Source organism: Cetorhinus maximus, chromosome 6 (assembly GCF_964194155.1).
Source record: "Cetorhinus maximus chromosome 6, sCetMax3.hap1.1, whole genome shotgun sequence".
NCBI classification, from domain to species: Eukaryota; Metazoa; Chordata; class Chondrichthyes; order Lamniformes; family Cetorhinidae; genus Cetorhinus; species Cetorhinus maximus.
Genome location: NC_135884.1, coordinates 122,429,745 through 122,450,342, shown reverse-complemented (window position 1 = coordinate 122,450,342; position 20,598 = coordinate 122,429,745). Strand labels below are relative to the sequence as shown.

Here is a 20,598-nt window from a genome sequence, read left to right as displayed (position 1 = left end):
GGACAGATGCATCTGTGGCAGGCAGGTTGGTGAAGATGAGATCAAGTATGTTTTTACCACTTGTTGGTTCCCTCACCACCTGCATGAAACGGCTTGCTGAACCTGTTGATCAAATTTTTGAGATACTTTGCCTTTCCAGGGTAATTTGAGGTAGACCGGATACTTTTCAGGTTGGAAAGTGGTAGCCTTTGGCCCATTTGCAAGGTTGTGCAATACGCAGTGAACAATGATCTGATCAGGATTAGCCATAGCCACACAATTTGAACAACAGACAACAAAATGTTTACTGTTAGATGGCAGCACTTGCTAAACAATCTTGAGTGTGCTACACTAACCAATTTAATATAATCAGTTGAGCTTGTTACTCATATTGTGGCTCATATATGCTTGCTGTTTCACAGGGACCCATTCTCTGTAAACAAAAGGAATATGTTCAAGCCTTGCTCCTTTTTTGAATTACCTGGGAGCTTGAGGAGCCTATAGTTCTGCTAGCAATTAGGAAGGCAAATATCATGTCGACCTTTATAACAAGGTGATTAGAGTACAAAAATATGGAAATCTTGCTACAATTGTGTGCAGTTTTGGGCTCCATAGCTAAGGAAGGATAAACTTGCATTGGAGGCAGTATGGTCTACTTCTATTTTTTACATTGTTATGTAGGCTAAACTCTGATCATTTCTGCTGAAGCAAACATGCTTGGTTGATTTTCCTAGTTTCCATTTGTATTGCTCTCAACTTTATTATTAGTTTGAAGAATGTTAAAGAAATGGCCTAGTGTTTGTACCATACTGAAGATACCAGCTTACCTATGTTTACATTCTTAAAATTGCCTCTCATTCCAAAATTTCTAGACTTTCTATTAAAGAAACATTTATTGTCACATTTATTGTGACAAAGTCGCTCTTTGTTATCATTTATAATTTTCACTACCAAAACCCATCCCAACAGCCATCCCTTCATCCCTCACGCCCCCCACCGCCCCCACCCCCACCACCCCCACCACCTTGACCTCACCTTTCTATTTTTGTCATCTCCTCTAGAATGTAGATTCAAGCTGGGGCGAAGCTGTATAGCCAATTTGACATTCTTGATACATAAATTTGTCCATTGTGTTTTGCCAGATTATTTAACCAAATGCAGGCATAATTTTTGAACTTGTCCTCATTTGATTCCATATGTATGCAAATTTCAGCAATATTGAATGATTAGACAAGAATAAAAACTGTTTCCTTTTCCTCCCTCAAGTAACACTGAGGTAACTGTAGTGCGTACTGCTTCCTAGGCTGGTAATTCAGCATTAACCTAAGATCAAATATGGGCTTTTTTGGCTCTGTACAGCTTAGCACCACAACATGCAGTGCCTTTATTTACTAAGCTATCTATGAACTATGTCCTTTTGACTATTCATGTATAGAGTAAACTATCTTAAGAACCTTAATTATTTCTGTTTTGTTGCCCCACCTTTCGATAAAATTGTACTGCCAATACTGCACTGGCACAATAAAATATAGCAAGTAGTATTCCAAAGCAGGCTGCTGCTGCATCAGACCCAGATAAATCACAATTCATCCAGTTGAGACCATACCTTGCATAAAGAAGTTCTCTCTCCTTACAAACATCTGTACTGTTAACCTGGAGGATAAAATACAAGTAAAGACCAACTGCTGCTGCATAACCCAAGGAAGCTAATACATTGAATATGACTTCAAAAATCAACCACTTCAGGGACATTTTAAGTAAAAGTTGAGCATTCTTAATCATAATACCCAGGGTGATGGCAAACATAGTGACAGTCACTCCAATGCCAATGTAGAGTTCAGGTGCTCGCATTAAAATAAACTCCCGATCAAGCTTCTGTACTTGCTTCAGTTGCTCCCCTTCTAGTGGAGAATAGTCGCTGTTGATACTGAAGAAACTTGTTGCCAGTCCACCATTACTGCTGTATCCTGAGAGAATAATGTATGATGCCACTACACACACCAACACCAGCATATTTAACATGGCCTCCAGCATCTGAACTATACCTGACAAGAAAGGAATAATTGGTGAGTGATCAATTTGGGTACAATGAAGTTAATTATCTTTCATTTCCTATGTTCTTATACTCTTCTCCCTTTTGTAACCCACCATTGAAAGAAAGGATATTTGTCCCTCTTGTTTTTTTATTTGGCTAAGTGACCTCGGCATGGAGCACTAGTTACTTGAAGTAGATTTATTTGCCCATGTCTCAGTTGGTTGTGGACAGTCCTGTTAAAGGTGATGCAAGAATAGACATGGACAGAACTAAGTAGGCCTAAAAGCATATTATGTCTAGTCATAAATGAATATTGATTGTTTTAGCAAAAACTCAAAAACTAATTTGAGAAAAGAAAGCACAGGTCTCTTGTGCAGGTAGATGCTGTCTCTTTAAAAATGGCTATGTTCCTTGATAACCTCCTTTATTGACCTACTACACATTTTACTCATCTCACCTGTTTCAGTGTTTTGCCATCAGCACACCGCTGAAATCAAACAGAGCACATAAAACTTTTTGCGTACCGAATGTCTTTTGAAAATTGCATGTTCGTTAACTGCTAGAAACAATTATTCTTAAGAGTTTCCTTTGGGTGTGACCTACCACTGATGTAACTTAATATAGATTTTGCCCAACCCTAGAAATAGTTGAACAAAACCCAAAATATCAACACAGCTTTAAAATTCCATTAAAAACGATTCAATTGTATTTCACATATAAAGGATGTGGGGTGGGAGCTGTTGTGTTCCATAATTTTTGATTGTGTGTCTACATTAAGTATATTTACAGTATTTAATTCATGTTAACACTGCGGCTGCCAAGGAAAATTGTGGCTTCAGATATGTTGGTTACCAGGGCCCACATGATGCTCATTCCTGTTCATGCAATTTGTACCAATCCTTTCATTGAGACATGAGAGCTATAACAGTACGTGAAGTATGACAGTTGAAGATTTCTTTCCATTTTCTATAACTAAAGAATGCTTGCAAACATTTTACTCGTACCTAATATAGGCCATTTTGATTTTTATAAAGTAAGTTAACTGATTGTGGCTCTTTTGGTCTTTTCTATTAAAATAGTATTGGATGTGTACTGGATATGTTTGTGGTTCAGATCACTTAGATAAGTCTAGAGAAAGGATGGCATTCAACTCAATCAGCCCACTGATCCATGGAAGGTTGCAATCTTCCCAGCAATGTCTCTCTGAATGGCCCCATGTTTTTGATTCATTTCCCTACCAGGAAGACCAAACCAGATATTATTCACTAAGATAAAAGCAAAAAACTGCGGATGCTGGAAATCCAAAACAAAAACAAAAATAAAAATACCTGGAAAAACTCGACAGATCTGACAGCATCTGCGGAGAGGAATACAGTTAACATTTCGAGTCCGTATGACTCTTCAACAGAACTAAGGAAAAATAGAAGAGGTGAAATATAAGCTGGTTTAAGGGGGTGGGTCAGGTAGAGCTGGATAGAGGGCCAGTGATAGGTGAAGATTGCCAAAAGATGTCATAGACAAAAGGACAAAGAGGTGTTGAAGGTGGTGATATTAGCTAAGAAATGTGCTAATAGGTGACATTAAGGGTAGAAAGCAGAACGAGCAAGGTACAGATAGCCCTAGTGGGGGTGAGGTGGGGGGGGGAAGGGATCGAAATAGGCTAAAAGGTAGAGATAAAACAATGGATGGAAATACATTTAAAAATAATGGAAATAGATGGGAAAAGAAAAATCTATATAAATTATTGGAAAAAAAGGGGATCGGAAAGGGGGTGGGGATGGATATTTTTCACTGTGCGAAGAAAGTGCTTCTCAACTTTAGTCCTGAACTTGCCTTTTACCAGTTTATATCTTATTGTTCCTTGTCCTACAGTTGTGGTTTAATTTGAAACACTGCTCAAGATTAACGTTTTTTATTCCACCTGGTCTTTTATATATCTATGAGGGGCTCTTTCAATGCTCAAGAATATAAGTTTTTCTTAATTTTCTTCATAACTCTATAAGCAAGGGACATCTTCCGGTCCTCTGATCCTAGGAGTCAACCTTGTGATTGTTTTGTGCATTGATTACAGGAGTTTGAATGTTTCAGCAATAACTTGCATTTATAGAGCATCTTTAACACACTAAAAGGTTAAGAATATTATCAAACAAAATTTCACACTGAACCATATAAATTGATATTAGGATAAATGACCAGGTGCTTGGTCAAAGAGGTAGTTTTAAAGAAGGAAGAAGAGGTGGAGAGGCAGAGAGGTTTAGGGAGATTATTCTGGAGCTTCAGACCTGGACAACTGAAGGCAAGGCCATCAATGGTACAGTGAAGGAAGTCTTCTGCACACTACTAACTCTCATCTTTGTACCAACTCACACCCATCCCTCACAGTTATCATCCCTCCATCCTCTTGTCACATTCCATTTCTCACACTCAACTCTTCTTTTTCTCTTGCAGAAGATAATACAGAAGTCCAGGGGGTTGTGGGCCTCGAGTAAACACCACCCTGATTGCTGCAGTGGGTGACGCACTAGAAATTAGCAGACTGGTAGTGTGCATGGCCATTAGAGATGGAGAGTTGGGGTCTCCCAGGTACCTGGGGACAGAATCTCACGGATTGCACACAATAAAACACTCATGTTGAAGTAACTGAAATATGATCATCTGGATAATAAGAACTTTGAAATCTTTTGCCTTATCAGGTCTAATTTAGGTCTTTCATTTTCCATGGGTCCTTAAAGCATAATGCAGGAGATAGCTCAGGAGGAGACCGAGGAGATCTCAGAAGAGGGCTTACTGGCATAGAACTCATGCGTATCCTTCACTAGCTCAAATAAACACACCAAGGTGGGGCCTCCAAGGAAAGTAGTTACATTCACATATGGTGAACGGCACATCATAAGTCAGCAGGAGCAGGTGTTGGAGACAGGAACAGCAGAGGGCAAGCACACTGCAAGTTCTGTTCAGCTGATGCAGAGGCAGAGCCTCGGAGGTCACCAACCAAGAGGGCAATCCTGGAGCAGCAACCAAAAATATGTGAGGTTCTGTCAGCATTTCTAGAGGGACTGTACATCATTGGAGAGAGATTGGACAGGTCTATCTCTAATGTGAGTGCCTGATTGGGTCTTTTTGTGCTGATTGCCACATCAATGGAAAGAATGGCCATCTGCATGGAGAATCCGATGCAGCAGGCAACTGAGTGCATGCTTGCCCTCACCAGTGGCCTGCACACTCAAAATGTCACTTTATATAGAATGGAGTAAAGCCATTCAGCGTCTCACTGAAGTGCAGAAAAGAACTGTCCAGCTCTTGGCTAGTTGGTAAGTATGAGTGGATCATGAGCGAGGATGGGGAAAGGACAGATGGAAGCGGAGACTCTGCTCAAGGCAAGCCCACTCCTCCGTCCTTGCCAGACTCCCCTCACCTTACCCCATAAGCTGACTCTGTCACAACGCACATACAGGTGGGACAGTCTTTGGTGGGGCCTTCATGGGCTGCAAAATCCAGAAGATGTCATTCACAAAAAGCTCAGCAGTCAGAGCAGTGGAATGACCAACCTACCTTTAGCTCTGCTGAAGTCACAGGGCAACACCATGTGGAAGTAATATTTTCACTCGGTAAATCACTTAGGTGGTTAAAAGTGTACTGATGTGTCAAACCTATTTTCAATGTTTATTTACATAAATGTTGTTTCAAGTCTCCATTTCAATTGTCTCCTGTCACCTGCCAATTGAACATCAGCCTTGAGGTAAATGGTATGACAGGAGTACCAGAGGAGCAGTGGGTGTGAGTGAAGTTGAAGGATTATGGACTGTGGGAATGCTTTGTGTTGTGGGTTGTGGGGTAAGGGTGGGGGTGTGCTAGGTTCACACTGGTGAGTAACATGGCTGCATGGTCTCCAGCTAGGTGTGCAGCTGCTGGGACTCTGACCACATCACAGAATCTCAGAATTTTAACGGCACAGGAGGAGGCCATTTGGCCCATCGTGTCTACACCAGCTCTCCAAATGAGCATTGTGACCTAGTGCCATTGCCCTGCCTTTTCCTTGTATTCCTGCACATTATTTGAATAGAAACAATTATCGAATGCCTCAATTGAATTTGCCTCCACCACACTTCCAGGCACTGCATTCCAGACTCGAACCACTCATTGTGTGAAAAAGTTTTCCCTCACATCACATTTGCTTTTTCTGTGATTCACTTTAAATCTGTGCCCTTTCATTCTCGATCCTTTTACGAGCGTGAACATCTTCTCCCCATCTACTCTGTCCGGACCCCTCATGATTTTGGGAATGTCTCTATCAAATCTCCTCTTCTCCTTCTCTCCAAGGAGCAGTCCCAGTCTCTCCAATCTATCCTCATAGCCGAAGTTTCTCATCCCTGGAACCATCCTTGTAAACCTCTTCTGCAATCTCTCTAATGTGTTCACATCCTTCCTATAACGTGGTGCCCAGAACTGTACACAATACTCCAGCTGAGGTCTAATGAGCATCTTATATAAATTCAGCATAACCTCCCTGCTCTTGTATTCTATGCCCCTATTAATAAAGCCCAGGATACTATATGCTTTATTAACTCTTCTCCATAAGACCATAAGACATAGGAGCAGAAATTAGGCCATTTGGCCCATCGAGTCTGCTCCGCCATTCAATCATGGCTGATAAGTTTCTCAACCCCATTCTCCCGCCTTCGCCCCGTAACCTTTGATCCCCTTACCAATCAAGAACCTCTCTCCACCTGTCCTATCACCTTCAATGATCTATGCACATATACACCCAAGTCTTTCTGCTCCTGCAACCCCTACAAAATTTCACTGCTTATTTTATATTGGCTGTCCATGTTCTTCCTACCAAAATGCATTGCATCACACTTCTCTGCACTGAACTTCATCTGCCAACTGTCTGCCCGCTCCACCAAATTGTCTATGTCCTTTTGAAGTTCTACTCTGTCCTCCTTGCAGTTTACAACACTCTCAAGCTTCGTATCATCCGCAAACTTTAAAATTGTCCCCTGCATACCAAGATCTAGATCATTAATATATATCAGGAAAAGCAAGGGTCCCAATACCAACCCCTGGGGAACTTCACTACAACCCTTCTTCCTGCCTGAAAAAATCCATTGTCCATTACTCTCTGCTTCCCATTTTTCAGCAAATTTTGTATCCATGTTGCTACTGTCCTTTTTATTCCATGAGCAATAACTTTTCTCTCAAGTCTGTTGCGTGGCACTGTATCAAATGCCTTTTGAAAGTCCGTGTACACCACATCAACAGCATTACCCTCATTGCGCTTTTTCTGTTACCTCTTCAAAAAACTCCAGCAAGTTAGTTAAACACGATTTCCGCTTTAGAAACCCATGCTGGTTCTTCCTTATCACCCATATTTTTTCCATGTGACTACTAATTCTATCCCAAAAAATTGTTTCTAGAATCTTGCCCACCACTGAAGTTAAACTGACTGGTCTGTAATTGCTGGGCTTATCCTTACAACCTTTTTTGAACAGAAGAGTAACGTTTGCAATTCTCCAGTCCTCTGGCATCTCCCGAGTCTACGGAAGACTGAAAAATTATGGCCAGTGCCCCTGAAATTTCTACTCTCACTTCCTTCAATATCCTTGGATGCATGTCATCCAGTCCTGGTGCCTTGTCAACTTTTAAGTAACGACAGCCTGTTCAACACTTCCTCCTTATCAATTTTGAACCCAGAGTTTCGTTGTCTGTCACCATGGCCTGGGTAGAATCTACCTCCTTAGTAAAGGTGGATGCAAAGTACTCATTTAATACCTCAGCCACGACCCCTTCGTCCATGTGTAAATTCCCTTTTAGCTCCCTAATCGTCCCTACTCTTTTTACTACCCTTTTACTATTTATATGTCTATAGAAGACTTTGGGATTCCCCCTTATGTTGGCTGCCAGCTTTTTCTCCTAATTCCTCTTCGTTTCTCTAATATGCTTTTGCACTTCCCCTCTGAACCTTCTGTATTCCTCTTGGTTCTCAATTGTATTTTCTACTTGACACCTGTCTTAAGCACACTTTTTCTTCTTTATCTTTAATTTCTATCTCTTTTTCATCCAGGGGGCTCTGGATTTGTTTGCCCTACTTTGCCCTTTCAATGGAATATACCTTGACTGTGCCCAAACCAATTCTTTTTTGAAGGCAGCTTTTTCCACCAATCTTTCGTTCTAGTTTATCTGGCTCAGCTCCGTTCTTGCCCCATCAAAGTTGGCTCTTGTCCAGTTAATTATTCTTACTCTGGATTGCCCCTATTGTCCTTTTCTATCATCACCCTAAAACATACAATACAATGATCACTGTCTCCTAAATGCTCCCCCACTGACACTTGATCTACTTGATGGCCCACCTCATTTCCAAGAACCAGGTACAACAGTGTATATTTTCTTGTTGGATTGGACACATACTGTTGTAGAAAAGTTTCCTGAACACAATCTAGGAACTTTTGTCCCTCTCCACCCTTTACAGTACCACTGTCCCAGTCTACATTCGGGTAATAAAAGTCACCCATTATAACAATAATGCTTGCATCTCTCTGCAATTTCCATGCAGATTTGTTCTTCTACATCTTTCTCACTAGTTGGCAGTCTATAGACTACACCGAGCAATGTAAATGCACCTTTTTTGTTCCTTAGCTCTAGCCAAATTGATTCTGTCCTTGTTCTTTCCTATCTTTTCTGAACACCTTGTACCCAGGAATATTTAATACCCAATTCTGCCCTTCCTTGTGCCAGGTCTCTGTTATCACCACAACATCATATTTCTACATGGCAATCTGCGCCTGTAACTCCCCAACCTTATTTACTATACTCCGTGCATTCACATACATGCCTCGTAACCCTGATTTCGATTTTGTTACTTTCTCCCTCGCCCTGACTTCACCTATTAACTTACTATTCTCTATACTAGTGCTATCTGTCCCTCCCAGTATTTTGTGCACCCTGGTATTCCTAATATTTTCTCTTGGTTCCCACACCTCTGCCGAGTTAGTTTAAAGCCCTCCCAACAGCACTAGCAAAACGCCCCGCAAGGAACTCAGTCCCTGCTTTGTTCAAGCTCCTTCCCCTCCTGCAGTTCCAGTCCTCTCTGCTGCGTCATGTTAAGGAGGCACAGCACACCATGAGTATTCAGGACAGCCCTTGCTGGTACATATTAAAGGGTGCCGCCAGATCTGTGCAAGCATCTGAATTGCATTTTCATATGCCAACGGCTTGCTCAATTACCACTCGCGAAACCACCTTGTCTGTGCATCAGTGGCAGGCCTCCTCATAGGTGGCATCAGCCACATCCTTAGTAAGCATTCCTTGTCTCCAAGTACCCACCTACTGACTCTGCTTGCAGCTTGAAACATTAGTGGGTACTCTGACTGGTGCAGAATGGCAGCTTCCTTGCTATCTTGTGTAAAAATTAATTCATGCAAAAGAGGAGACAGGGCATGAGGAAAAATTTATTTACACAGCATGCTGTTATGATCTGCGTGATGGGTGGTGGATACAGATTCAATAGTAGACTTCAAAAGAGAATTGGATAAATACTTGAGGGAAAAAAGAATTGCAGGGTTATGGGGGAAAAGAGTTGGGGATTGGAACTAACTGGATTGTTCTTCGAAAGGGCAAGTTCAGACTTGATCAGCCAACTACAATTCTATGTTTCAAATGAATAATTTCTAATTGATTTCCACTTGCAACGACTTCAACAGCACACCCTGTAATGGATTTAACTGCGCATGTGTAGATGCCCATAGCTATCAGTGTTATAGAGTAATAACGACGAACACTGACAGTTTTGCCATCATTTTAACTGCAAAATCTGGGTCTGAATGACAGATAATTCCTCTCAAAGCCTTTAATGGCTCATTATTGTATAGGGCACAGCAACACTGAACTGAAAACTCCTAAGTCTTTGGTTTTTTTCCTTGATGTAAAAGCAGACCATTTGAAGGTTAGCCCAAATTTTTAAAAATGCATAAATAAATCCCGTCAATTGCCCAGAAAACAGATCCTGCTTCTGAACATAAAGCAAAATAATGCCGCTGCGGAAAACCTGAAACAAAAATCAGGAAGTGCCACAAATATGAAGCAGATCAGGCAGCATCCAGTTTGAGTCAAGCTTCAGGTGTGAACAACGATAGCTCCATATCTGAATCCTTATCTGTCTGATAACATCTTCTCAGCTGTACTGTTGCTTGACATCATTTTAAGACAGCTATCACCAAGAGTAGTTCACATTGATTAACAAAGCAAGAACACTTTATGATTCTTTCTGCATTCCAATTTCCTTAGAAATGTCACAGAATAATCACGTTAGACAGCTGTTTTTCACCATCTGTGAAGCCTATGTCTGATTGCATGCAGCTTTTGCAATGTTCCAAAGAAATGCTTGGATTCCTTTCACAACTGATGCATAAGTAAGAAAATCATTGTGATGCAGTCACTAATCAATCCAGTTTTAGTCACTATGACATTAAAAATGTAGTTGAAAAGTAAATCAGGAAAAGAGACTTGACCCCAAGGGATGGAATACAAGGAAGGTTTGGTGAAACTTAAGGAGGCAAACAAGGAAGGAATTAATTGATGATATAAAATGCATCTAGGTAAAGTGAAGCTAAATTGTGACTTTAAATGATTCTGCAAAGGTATAACCATGAAATGGAAATGAATAAGAAAGTAAAGTTAGATCAGATATCACAAACAACTTTACTCCAAGTGATAAATTATCTGCCCATCATGTAAATGGCAGCAAAACACTGGAGTTACTAAAAGTACGATTGGATGTCAAGGCTGGATCAAATGAATATTCCACTGACTAAATGAAACAATTCAGCATTGACTTGGCAACTGTGTATGTCAGATGAGATTTTTCTTTCAATGGATCCATGTTACCTTTAATGAGGTTTGATAATGCTGGTCTACTGTTGGTGTTAGCCTATCATATAGATCAATATTAAGTAGGCATCATTTTTCACATGCCCTTGTGCTGTTTCAACACACATTCCAAATTGCATATCAATGAAATGATTTTCACAACAAACCCAAAAAACAAGGTGAAAATCAGATGCATGTAGGACAAGAAACTCAAATAACCCTCCCACAGTTTGAATTTCCTGGCAATTGACTTATCAAATCAATATCACTTTATCAAAGTGCATGAAAATCAAAGGAATTTTAAAGGGAGGATTCTACTGGTATCAGAAGGTGAACCAGTTTTGTGTGTTCAATACTGTTTCGCATACTGGCTGAGTGGCCCACCTTATCTGGACAGACTATACTCTGTCTCAGGTAGTTACTTCAAACTAGTTTATTTACACAATGTACACTATATAGATGATGAGCTACTAAGTAGGCACATCTCGCTTGAGTGCTGACTATTCCATCTGCTGTACAGCCTCTAGCACATGACTGATGTCACTGTTGCATCACTCATTACCATAACTATTCTATTGACCCATTGTCCTACAAGTACTTTGCCAACTTTAATTAGAAGATTAATTATACAACAGTTTTAAAGTAAACACAATCAAGATTTAGAATCCAAAGCAATTTAGTTTTCATGTTCTGCTCCAAAGGGAAGTTGCTGAGAAATGGGGTACAAGATTAAACTGCAAACTGAGGGAGTCCTTTCTGAATCCAAACTGATCCCAGGATTACGGTTAACCAAAGTGCACTAATTTTGTTTTGAGCCTTTCCCATCTCAGGAGGGGCAGATCTACACAAAATGCCTCATTTCAGATTGCCTCTAATGATAGTTTTGGAGATGCATACCATTACAATAGTACAACTGAAAGATGCTCAGTCTCAAGATGAGTCACCTAGGTCTGGCCCCACCCCCGCTCCTGTTTCCCATCGTCCTACATGAAGATCAAAGGAAGTGGAAGATCATTTGGCCTCACTTTACATCTACATCTGTAGATCCAGGAGGTAGAACTTCCTTGTGGGTTACCAGTGAATAACAGCAATGTATATTTTGTAGCAAAAGGTTCAAACCCATTCCCTCCCCTGCCCCAAGTAGAATGTGTTCACAATTGTACGCTTTGACACAAATTTTTGCAAATTAAAGTGGAACCTTCCTTTGTGTTTAATAGCAGCAGAAGACAAACATTTATGAAAAATATGACTCCCTTCAAATATTTACTGGAGTATAAGATTTGTACCTTCTGCACAAATCTGCAAAGCATCAGACAGAATGGGCAATGAGTGTCAATTTTTTGCTTGAGATTGTCAAATTCCACTTCTGTGTCTCCAATGGGGAAATTCAAAATGTCTGCATCTAGGCTGTATGTAACCAGTATTTCTAAATAATGAAATGTAGCAAGAAGCAGTGTTTGGAGGCACAGGCAAGTCTGCACCTCTCTTCATTACGCCTAGGATTATGGAGAAATCTTTCAGTTGAATATACTCCTCCCCCTTTAAGTGAAATTGCAAAAGAATCATGCAAAGTGTTCAACTGTGTCGAATTTGGCAGTGCTCATACTGTGCCTGAGAGACTACCATAGTTCTGTTGTAATAAATCTAGATTTGTTTACCCTGTTAAGACTGCTAGCAGGTAAATGAGAATATAATAAAATGCCTATGTCAATAAAGCGTCAAACTGCAACTGATCATGTCTTTGTTGGTTACAGGTCTTTAATATACAGCAGGCTTGAATGGAAAGGTCTGAAACTGTACTTGATCCTCTAAGGTACCAGTCCTGGCACCAGTCACTTCCTTAATCAGGAAGGGAATAAACAATTAGAGATAAAAACAAAAAGCTACTGCGGATGCTGGAAATCCAAAACAAAAACAGAATTACCTGGAAAAACTCAGCAGGTCTGGCAGCATCAGTGGAGAAGAAAAGAGCTAATTAGAGAGCCACTCGCAATAGCAGTTTGCTGTTCAGGGGAATTACCAGGTGCCTGCGTTTCGGTGTTTGTCCAGATACCAAAGAAATTTTGTATGGTATGTGAAAATCTGAAATTTAAGAAAGCTTTCAAAGTTTTAAACATGAGGTTTCAGAATAATTTATTAGCACATATCTGAAGATGCTACAATTTTACTTCCATGCAATTTGGTCCCATTCTGCTATCATCTCTAGTAACATGAACAAAAACACTAATTTTACATAGTATATAGTTTAAATAAGACATTGCTTTTAATATTAATCAATCAAATTGATATAAAAATACTGTTCAGAAATACATGGTATAAATGTATAAAGTAGTCAAGCCTTAAAATATATTCTCAAAGCACAGCACAGCTGAATTTACATTAGAAGCTCAAAATGTAATTCTTCACTAGTTTTAAAGTGGATAGCTAAAAGAGGTGGAATAATTAGAACACACTCAATTTTGGATTTGTTCAGAATTTTGATTATGCTTAATGCATACATGCTACTGTATTTATCCAACAATTGGAGTTTTTTTTCACTCGTGTGTGAAGAGAGGAATGGGACACTTTTCTTATTTTTGTAGTACCCAGCATGAAGTACTCTGAGATAAGGTAACAGTTTCTATTTGCTCACTTCCCTTTATCTTTATCTTTAAAGCTAATTTCAGAACATCCCACAGAATGAGATTTCCATTTCTATTATCAAGCAGCTTCTTGGTCTCATGATTTAAGGTCACTTTTGTGCTGTGGCTCACACCAGTAGGGTTGATATCATCTAAATTACTGTTCCATAGTTCTCTTACATTCAACAGGAGACTTTGATTCCATCATTCAGGGTTCAAGTCCAAATTCCAGAGTGGAACAGATGGATAATGTGCTTAACTCACTGGGCCACCTTTTTCTTTGCTTAAAAAAATGTTCTGTCTTATTTTTCAGTTGGTTAACTGAGAACATCCCTCAGATTAACAGAATTAGTTTAAGGTGAAAAACTGCCCAAAATCTGCCCGTTACTATGAAAAGGAAACTACTGAAATGACCCATCTGATAATGAGTTTGATTCATATGTGCTTTCTTAAAACCTTAATCTCCATAATAATGTTTAAAGCCTGTTCAGTTGATGTGCAATTAACTGTGGACTAATGTGCACCTTTGACCTACCTCCTCAGACTGTCACTTAACCAACTCTTTCAGGGTAAAAGGTCTGTTAATTGCCTCAAGAAAGAAATGTGAAATGTAAGTCAGCTAAGTCTCAATCAGGTGATGAAAATAAAAATGAAGAGCAGGAATATAGGCAAGCACCATCACCAGTGAATTCCTCACTACATCCAACCAGAACATCAGTTTATGCGCACTGTCTCTTTTGGCCATCTGAGTGCAAGATAGGTCAATTCAAAAGTAGAAGTGACTTTTATGATCCCTCTCTGAAGGTAAAGGAATCAGTTATGATGTAATAATTTATAACCAGCTACATTTGACTGCTGCAGCCTTAAGAACCTTAGTAACATTTATCAAGTTTGCTACTTGTTGAGTAATGCATTAAATTCTGATGCTTCTTGGCCCTATTGAAAACCTACAAAAGTCAAACCCTATGAAACAACTACTGCACTGTTCCTTTAAGACCATTTCTAGGTGTTTATATTCTCATTGTCTAAGCTCCACCCACTGTAGTTCACAACTGTATGTTACAAACATATGAAGTTTCATCTATCAGAATAAACAGAATAGAGCAAACAGCTGATTCCTTACTTCTATGTCAGGGAATTGTAGATGAACTTAGAGATTAATTAAACCTTAAACAATTGTAGATTTTATACAGACCTCTTCTCTCATGCCTTTTAGTCTTCTAACCTTTCGAAATGCCAGAATTGCTGCTACTGCATTGAGCAAGTATACTATGATAGCAAGGCAGGCACACAGACCACCAACAATGTCAGCACCATGCAAACTACAGTTAAACCCATCATACCCTTTACTTTTGTACATTGCTTCCCTCTCTTTACACACTTCTGAATTGTAGCTCTTAATCAGGTGTTGAAAATAAAAATAAACAGCAGGAATATAGGCAAGCCCTATCGCTATATCCAGAGCACATTCAATAATCAGCAAGAAGGGAAATCGCCAAGGTAGCCGAGCCAGGCCTAAAACCAGCATAAGGCATGCAAAGGACATCAAAGCCCCACCATATGCCATGATGCCAATGACTGTAGGCAACTTTAGTTGGTAAAATGCAACATCCAACTCCTTTACTTTTTCAGCCTCTGCTCCTTGAAATCCACTATAGGCTGATCCAAATGTGTAGTAGTAGAGACTTCCCAGGCTGGAGAGATCTGTGTAGCCCCCAGTGCCACTGTAGGAGATTGCCCCACATATCAGAATTAATAGGTTCAGAAGCACCTCCACCAACTGACAGAGACCTGCAACAAAACAACCAAAACACAGCCAACTATTAACAACTAATCACCAAGATGTAAGCCCTTAACTCTTTCATCTGCAGAAATAACTTGGACAGTTTGACAAAATAGAAAAATGTTTCCAACACTGGAGAATGTGTTTGCAATATTCACTTATTTTGCTTCATGACCAAATGTGCATCTTTCACATAAAGTGCAATGGTGTAAATGTGGAGCAGAATTATATAGTCTTACCATGTTGGGTGATTTAACAACCTCCGTATGGAGGCAGCTGTCTCTTGAATTTCAAATACTGAGCGCACTATTATTTGAGAGAGAAACTGTGCCGGTTTAATCAGCAAATGAGGGGTGTCTTAGTTCTATAAAGCTCTGGTACTTCTGGTTCAGCAAGCAATAACTGAAAAACTCCTACATTACCAGAGCAATCTGTGAAATGTAATTGCTAGAATTCAGAATTCAGGACTGGTAATTTTAAGGCACTTTTATCTTCTAGGTAATAAAAACTGGGTTTCTGGAGACAGCTACTGCAACCTCTCCTGCTGGCCCTCTCTGCCAGTTTACTTTATCTCATCTAGCACCAGCCTCTATGCCCAAGATATCAAGGAATATAGAGATCAGTTTCCTGTGCAAGCGCATTTAGTAATTCTAATTAGCAGCTTCAATTTGAACATTTTACTTTGATACAGCTGAAATCATCATGCATGAAGAGCGTACAAAAAGGGCATCAGGAAAGAACAGAACAAAACACATTCAGGTTTTTCTCCACAGTGCAACAGTAAAAAGTTAGATCTTTTAAAAGATAAAAGTAATTACTTACTGGTTATATTCCAGAAATATTAATAAAGGAAAGTACTGATTTTGTATGCAGTTATGGAACAGGGATCTAACTTTGGCTCCCTCCTATTTCTCATCTACATACTGCCCCTCAGTGACACTATTTGAAAAGACAGATGCAGTTTCCACAAGTACACCAACAAGACCCAGCTCTACCTCAACATGGTCTCTCTTGACCACTCCATTGTCTCCAAATTGGTCAGACTGTTTGTCCAACATCCAGTACTGGAAATATTGAAGCCACTGTCTTTGGTCCATGCCACAAACTCTGTTCCCTAGCCACTGACCTTGTCTCTCTTGCTGGCACTGAGACTGAACCAGACTGTTTGTAATCTTGGTTCGTATTCGATCCTGAGAATAGCTTCTGACCACATATCCGCAGCACCACTATAACAGTCAATATGCACCTCCATAACATCGTCCAACTCTGCCCTGCCTTAGCTAATCTGCTGCTGAAGCCCTCATCCACACTCTGTTACCTCTAGACTTGACTATTTCAACGCAGTCCTAGTCAGTCTCCCACATTTTATCTTTTGTAAACTTGAGGTAATCCAAACTTTGCTTCCCATGTCCTAACTTGTACCAAATCCCTTTCAATCAACACATCTGTACTCACTGACTTACATTGCCTCCTGGTAAGGCACTCTTTGATTTTAAATTTCTCCATGTTTTCTATTTCCTCTGTGGCCTCTCATTTCCCTGGCTCTGTAATCTCCTCCAGCCCTACAATACTCCATGATATCTGTGCACTTCCAATTCTGACCATGTGAGAACCCCCAGTTTTCATTACTCCATTACTGGTTGCTGCGTCTTCAGCTGCAAAGGCCCTAAACTCTGTAATACCCTCCCTAATCCAATCTGCCTTTCTACCTCTCTTTCCTCCTTCAAGACACTCCTTAAAATCTACTTCCTTTGACCAAGTTTTTGGTCTCCTGCCCTAATATTGCATTATGTGTCAAACTTTGTTTGAGAGCTTCGGTTGGAGATTGCTGCCACAGGAAATTTAAGGGTTAAATTCTATCTAAAGTCTAGTCTTTCTTTAATTTAGCAATTAACTAAAAATTGCTGTTTGGTTTGGAAGAAGGTGAGTTTTAGTCCAGCCTTAAAACAGGGCTCAAACAGGCTCTGTTTGCAGCAGCAACTAGTTAATTAGGTAACTGACTTAATCAGGTTTTCGGAGGCTAGGTTCAGAGAGTATAAAAGTAAGCTATCTTATAGTGCTGACTTTGGCTGCACTGGAGTGCTGTGTTTGGCTGTAGTAGAGTGCTTCAGTTGGAGACTGGTGACTGAGGGAGTTTTACAGTTTAAAATAGCGAGAATAGAGCTGTGGTTTTCACAGTTTAAAATAGCGAGAATAGAGCTGTGGTTTTCACAGTTTAAAACAGCGAGAAGAGAGCCGCAGTTTTCACAGTTTAAAACAGCGAGAGGAGAGCCGCAGTTTTCACAGTTTAAAACAGCGAGAGGAGAGCCGCAGTTTTCACAGTTTAAAACAGCGAGAGGAGAGCCGCAGTTTTCAGTTTAAAACAGCGAGAGGAGAGCCGGGAGCACACAGGGAGTGGACCTGCATGAGAAGGGCAGTGGCGGTGGGAGATAAAAACTAGCGGCAGAGAGCCCCTTCAAACTGTTTCTACCTGACAGAGCCAGTGTGAGATGTCACAGAAAAACAGGTAGGTGATTGGTGGGTATCTCTTCCGTGTCTCTTTTGATTGGCCAAGTGATTTAAATCAGGAGACGTTATTACAGCTGAAGAACACAGTTAAGAAATTCACTTTTAAAATATTTAACATCCAAATTAATTCATTAAATAGAATAGAGATGGCTGGGCAGGTAATATGTTGCAGCTGTAGCATGTGGGCTCTGGTGAACGCCGGTGCGATCTACGGTGACCAAAACTGCAGCAAGTGTTGGCTGCTCAAGGAACTTCGGCTGAGAGTTGATGAGCTGGAGTCCGAGTTATGGACACTGCGACACATCAGAGAGGGGGAGAGTTACCTGGTCACTATTTCAGGAGGCAGTCACATCCCTTAGATTAATTACATCAAATTTGGTCTCTGGTCAGGGACAGGAGGGTGTGACTGTGAGTGAGGCAGGCATATGAATCCAGAATTTAGCTTTGGAGGAGCCTGAGCCAGTGCCCTTGTCCAATAGGGGGACGAGGTTCTTGCTCCCGGTGTGGACGAGGGCAGAGATTGCAAGAGGATGAGCGAACTGACGACAGCGCCGTGGTACAGAGTGCCATTCAAGTGGGGTGAGAAAAGAGAAATATAGTAGTAATAGGGGGTAGCATTGTTAGGGGAATAGATACTGTTTTCTGCAGCAAAGACGGAGAGTCCCAAAGGCTGTGTTGCCTACTTGGTGCCAAGGTTAAGGACATCTCTTCTGGGCTGCAGAAGAACTTGGAGTGCGAGGGGAAGGATCCAGTTGTGGTGGTCCATGTAGGTACCAATGACATAGGTAAGACTAGGAAAGAGGTTCTGCTGAGGGACTATGAGTAGCTCAGGGCTAAATTAAAAAGCAGAACCACAAAATAATCAGCGGATTACTACCTGTAGATAAAATTAGAGGGGTAAGTGCGTGGCTCAAAGAATGGCGTGGGAGAAATGGGTTCCGATTCATGGGGCACTGGCATTGGGGAAGGAGAGAGCTGTTCCGTTGAGATGGGCTTCATTTGAACCATGCTGGGACCAATGTCCTGGTGAATTGTATAATTAGGGTTGTAGATAGGGCTTTAAACTAATTAAGGGGGGGAGGGTTCAATTGAAGGGAAGTCTAGAAAATCAAAAATAAACGAGAAAGCAGAGGTGCAGGATAGTGAAGAGCCGTACGATAATCAAAGTGTGACAGGAAGGGGCAGAATATAAGCAGAAGAGTGCAGCAGAAATTAGAAACAGAATGAATAATAATGGTAAAAAGTCAAAGCTTAAGGCTCTTTATCTGAATGCACGCAGCATTTGTAACAAGATAGATGAGTTGACGGCACAAGTAGAAATAAATGGATATATTTGATAGCTATTACAGAGACATGGATGCAGGGTGACCAAGACTGGGAACTCAATATTCAAGGATATTCGATGTTCCGGAAAAAGTGGTGAGGTAGCTTTGTTAGAGCAATACGTTGCAGGACCTACCCGGGAACAGGCTATTTTAGATCTAGTAATGTGTATTGAGGTAGGATTAATAAGAGATCTCATAGTTAAGGATCCTCTAGGGGGTAGCAATCACAACATGGTAGAATTTCAAATTCAGTTTGAGGGCGAGCAACTCTGATCTCAAACCAGTGTCCTCAACTTAAATAAGGGCAATTACAGAGGTATGAAGAAAGGATTGTCTGAAGTCGGCTGGGAAAATAGACTAAGGGGAAGGTCAGTGGATGAGCAGTGGCAGACATTTAAGCAGGTATTTCATAATGCTCAGCGAAAATTTATCCTGGTCAAAAAGAAGGACTCGATGAGCAGGATGAACCACCTGTGGTTAACAAAGATGTTCAAGGAGAGTATCCAGTTCAAAACTAAGGCATACAAAGCGGCAAAAACTAGTGGTAGGCCAGAGGATTGGGAATGTTTTAGGAACCAGCAGTGGATGATTAAAAAGCTAATGAAGAGGACGAAAATTGATCATGAAAGTAAATTGGCAAGAAATATGAAAACAAACAGCAAGAGCTTCTACTGGTATATAAAAAGACAGTGGCTAAAGTGAGTGTGGGATCCTTGGAGGGTGCGACTGGAGAATTGACAATGGGGAACAGGGAAATGGCAGATAATTTAAACCAATATTTTTCATCAGTCTTCACGGTGGAGGACACTATAAACATTCCAAAGATATCAGATAAGCAAGGAGTAATGGGAGGGAAGGTCTTGTAACAGTCTCTATCACGAGGGACAAAGTATTTAAGAAACTAATGGGAATAAAGGCAGACAAGTTGCCAGGACCTGATGGCCTGCATCCAAGAGTTTTGAAGGAAGTGGCTGCAGACATGGTAGAGGCACTGGTCGAAATATTTCAGAACTCACTGGATTCTGGGAGGGTCCCAGTGGATCGGAAAACCACTAACCGGTAGATGTAGTGTATTTGGATTTCCAGAAGGCATTCACTAAGGTGCCACATAAAAGATTATTGCACAAGGGCTCATGGTATTGGAGGAGGTAATGTATTAGCATGGATTAAGGATTGGTTAACATACAGAAGACAGTAAGGATTAATGGGTCTTTTTCAGGTTGGAAAGACGTAACCAGTGGAGCGCTACAAGGATCAGTCCTAGGGCCTCAATTATTTACTATCTATATTAATGCCTTGGAGGAGGGGGCAGAGTGTAATGTATCCAAATTTACTGCTGATACAAAAATAGGTGGGAGGGCATGTTGTGATGAGGACATAAGGAATCTGCAAGGGGATATATACAGGTTGAGTGAGTGGGCAAAAGCTTGGCAGATGGAGTTTAATGTAGGAAAGGTTGAGGTCACTTTGGTAAGAAAAATC

General features: G+C 40.6%; 1 protein-coding gene across 4 annotated transcripts in view; it reads right to left on the bottom strand.

The window, feature by feature from the left end:
* Nucleotides 1-1,014: 1,014 nt before the first annotated feature.
* Nucleotides 1,015-20,598, bottom strand: part of LOC144682086 (MARVEL domain-containing protein 3-like) — a 32,937-nt gene continuing 13,353 nt past the window's right edge. For 2 of the 4 annotated variants that reach the window (XM_078544407.1, XM_078544406.1), the window contains exon 4: nucleotides 13,119-15,291. In XM_078544407.1, coding sequence (XP_078400533.1) covers nucleotides 14,669-15,291 — 623 coding nt within the window. In that variant the 3' untranslated portion in view covers nucleotides 13,119-14,668. Of the gene's footprint in view, nucleotides 2,025-13,118; nucleotides 15,292-20,598 lie in introns of those variants that run through there. The other 2 variants (XM_078544410.1, XM_078544409.1) reach the window with 2 other exon arrangements.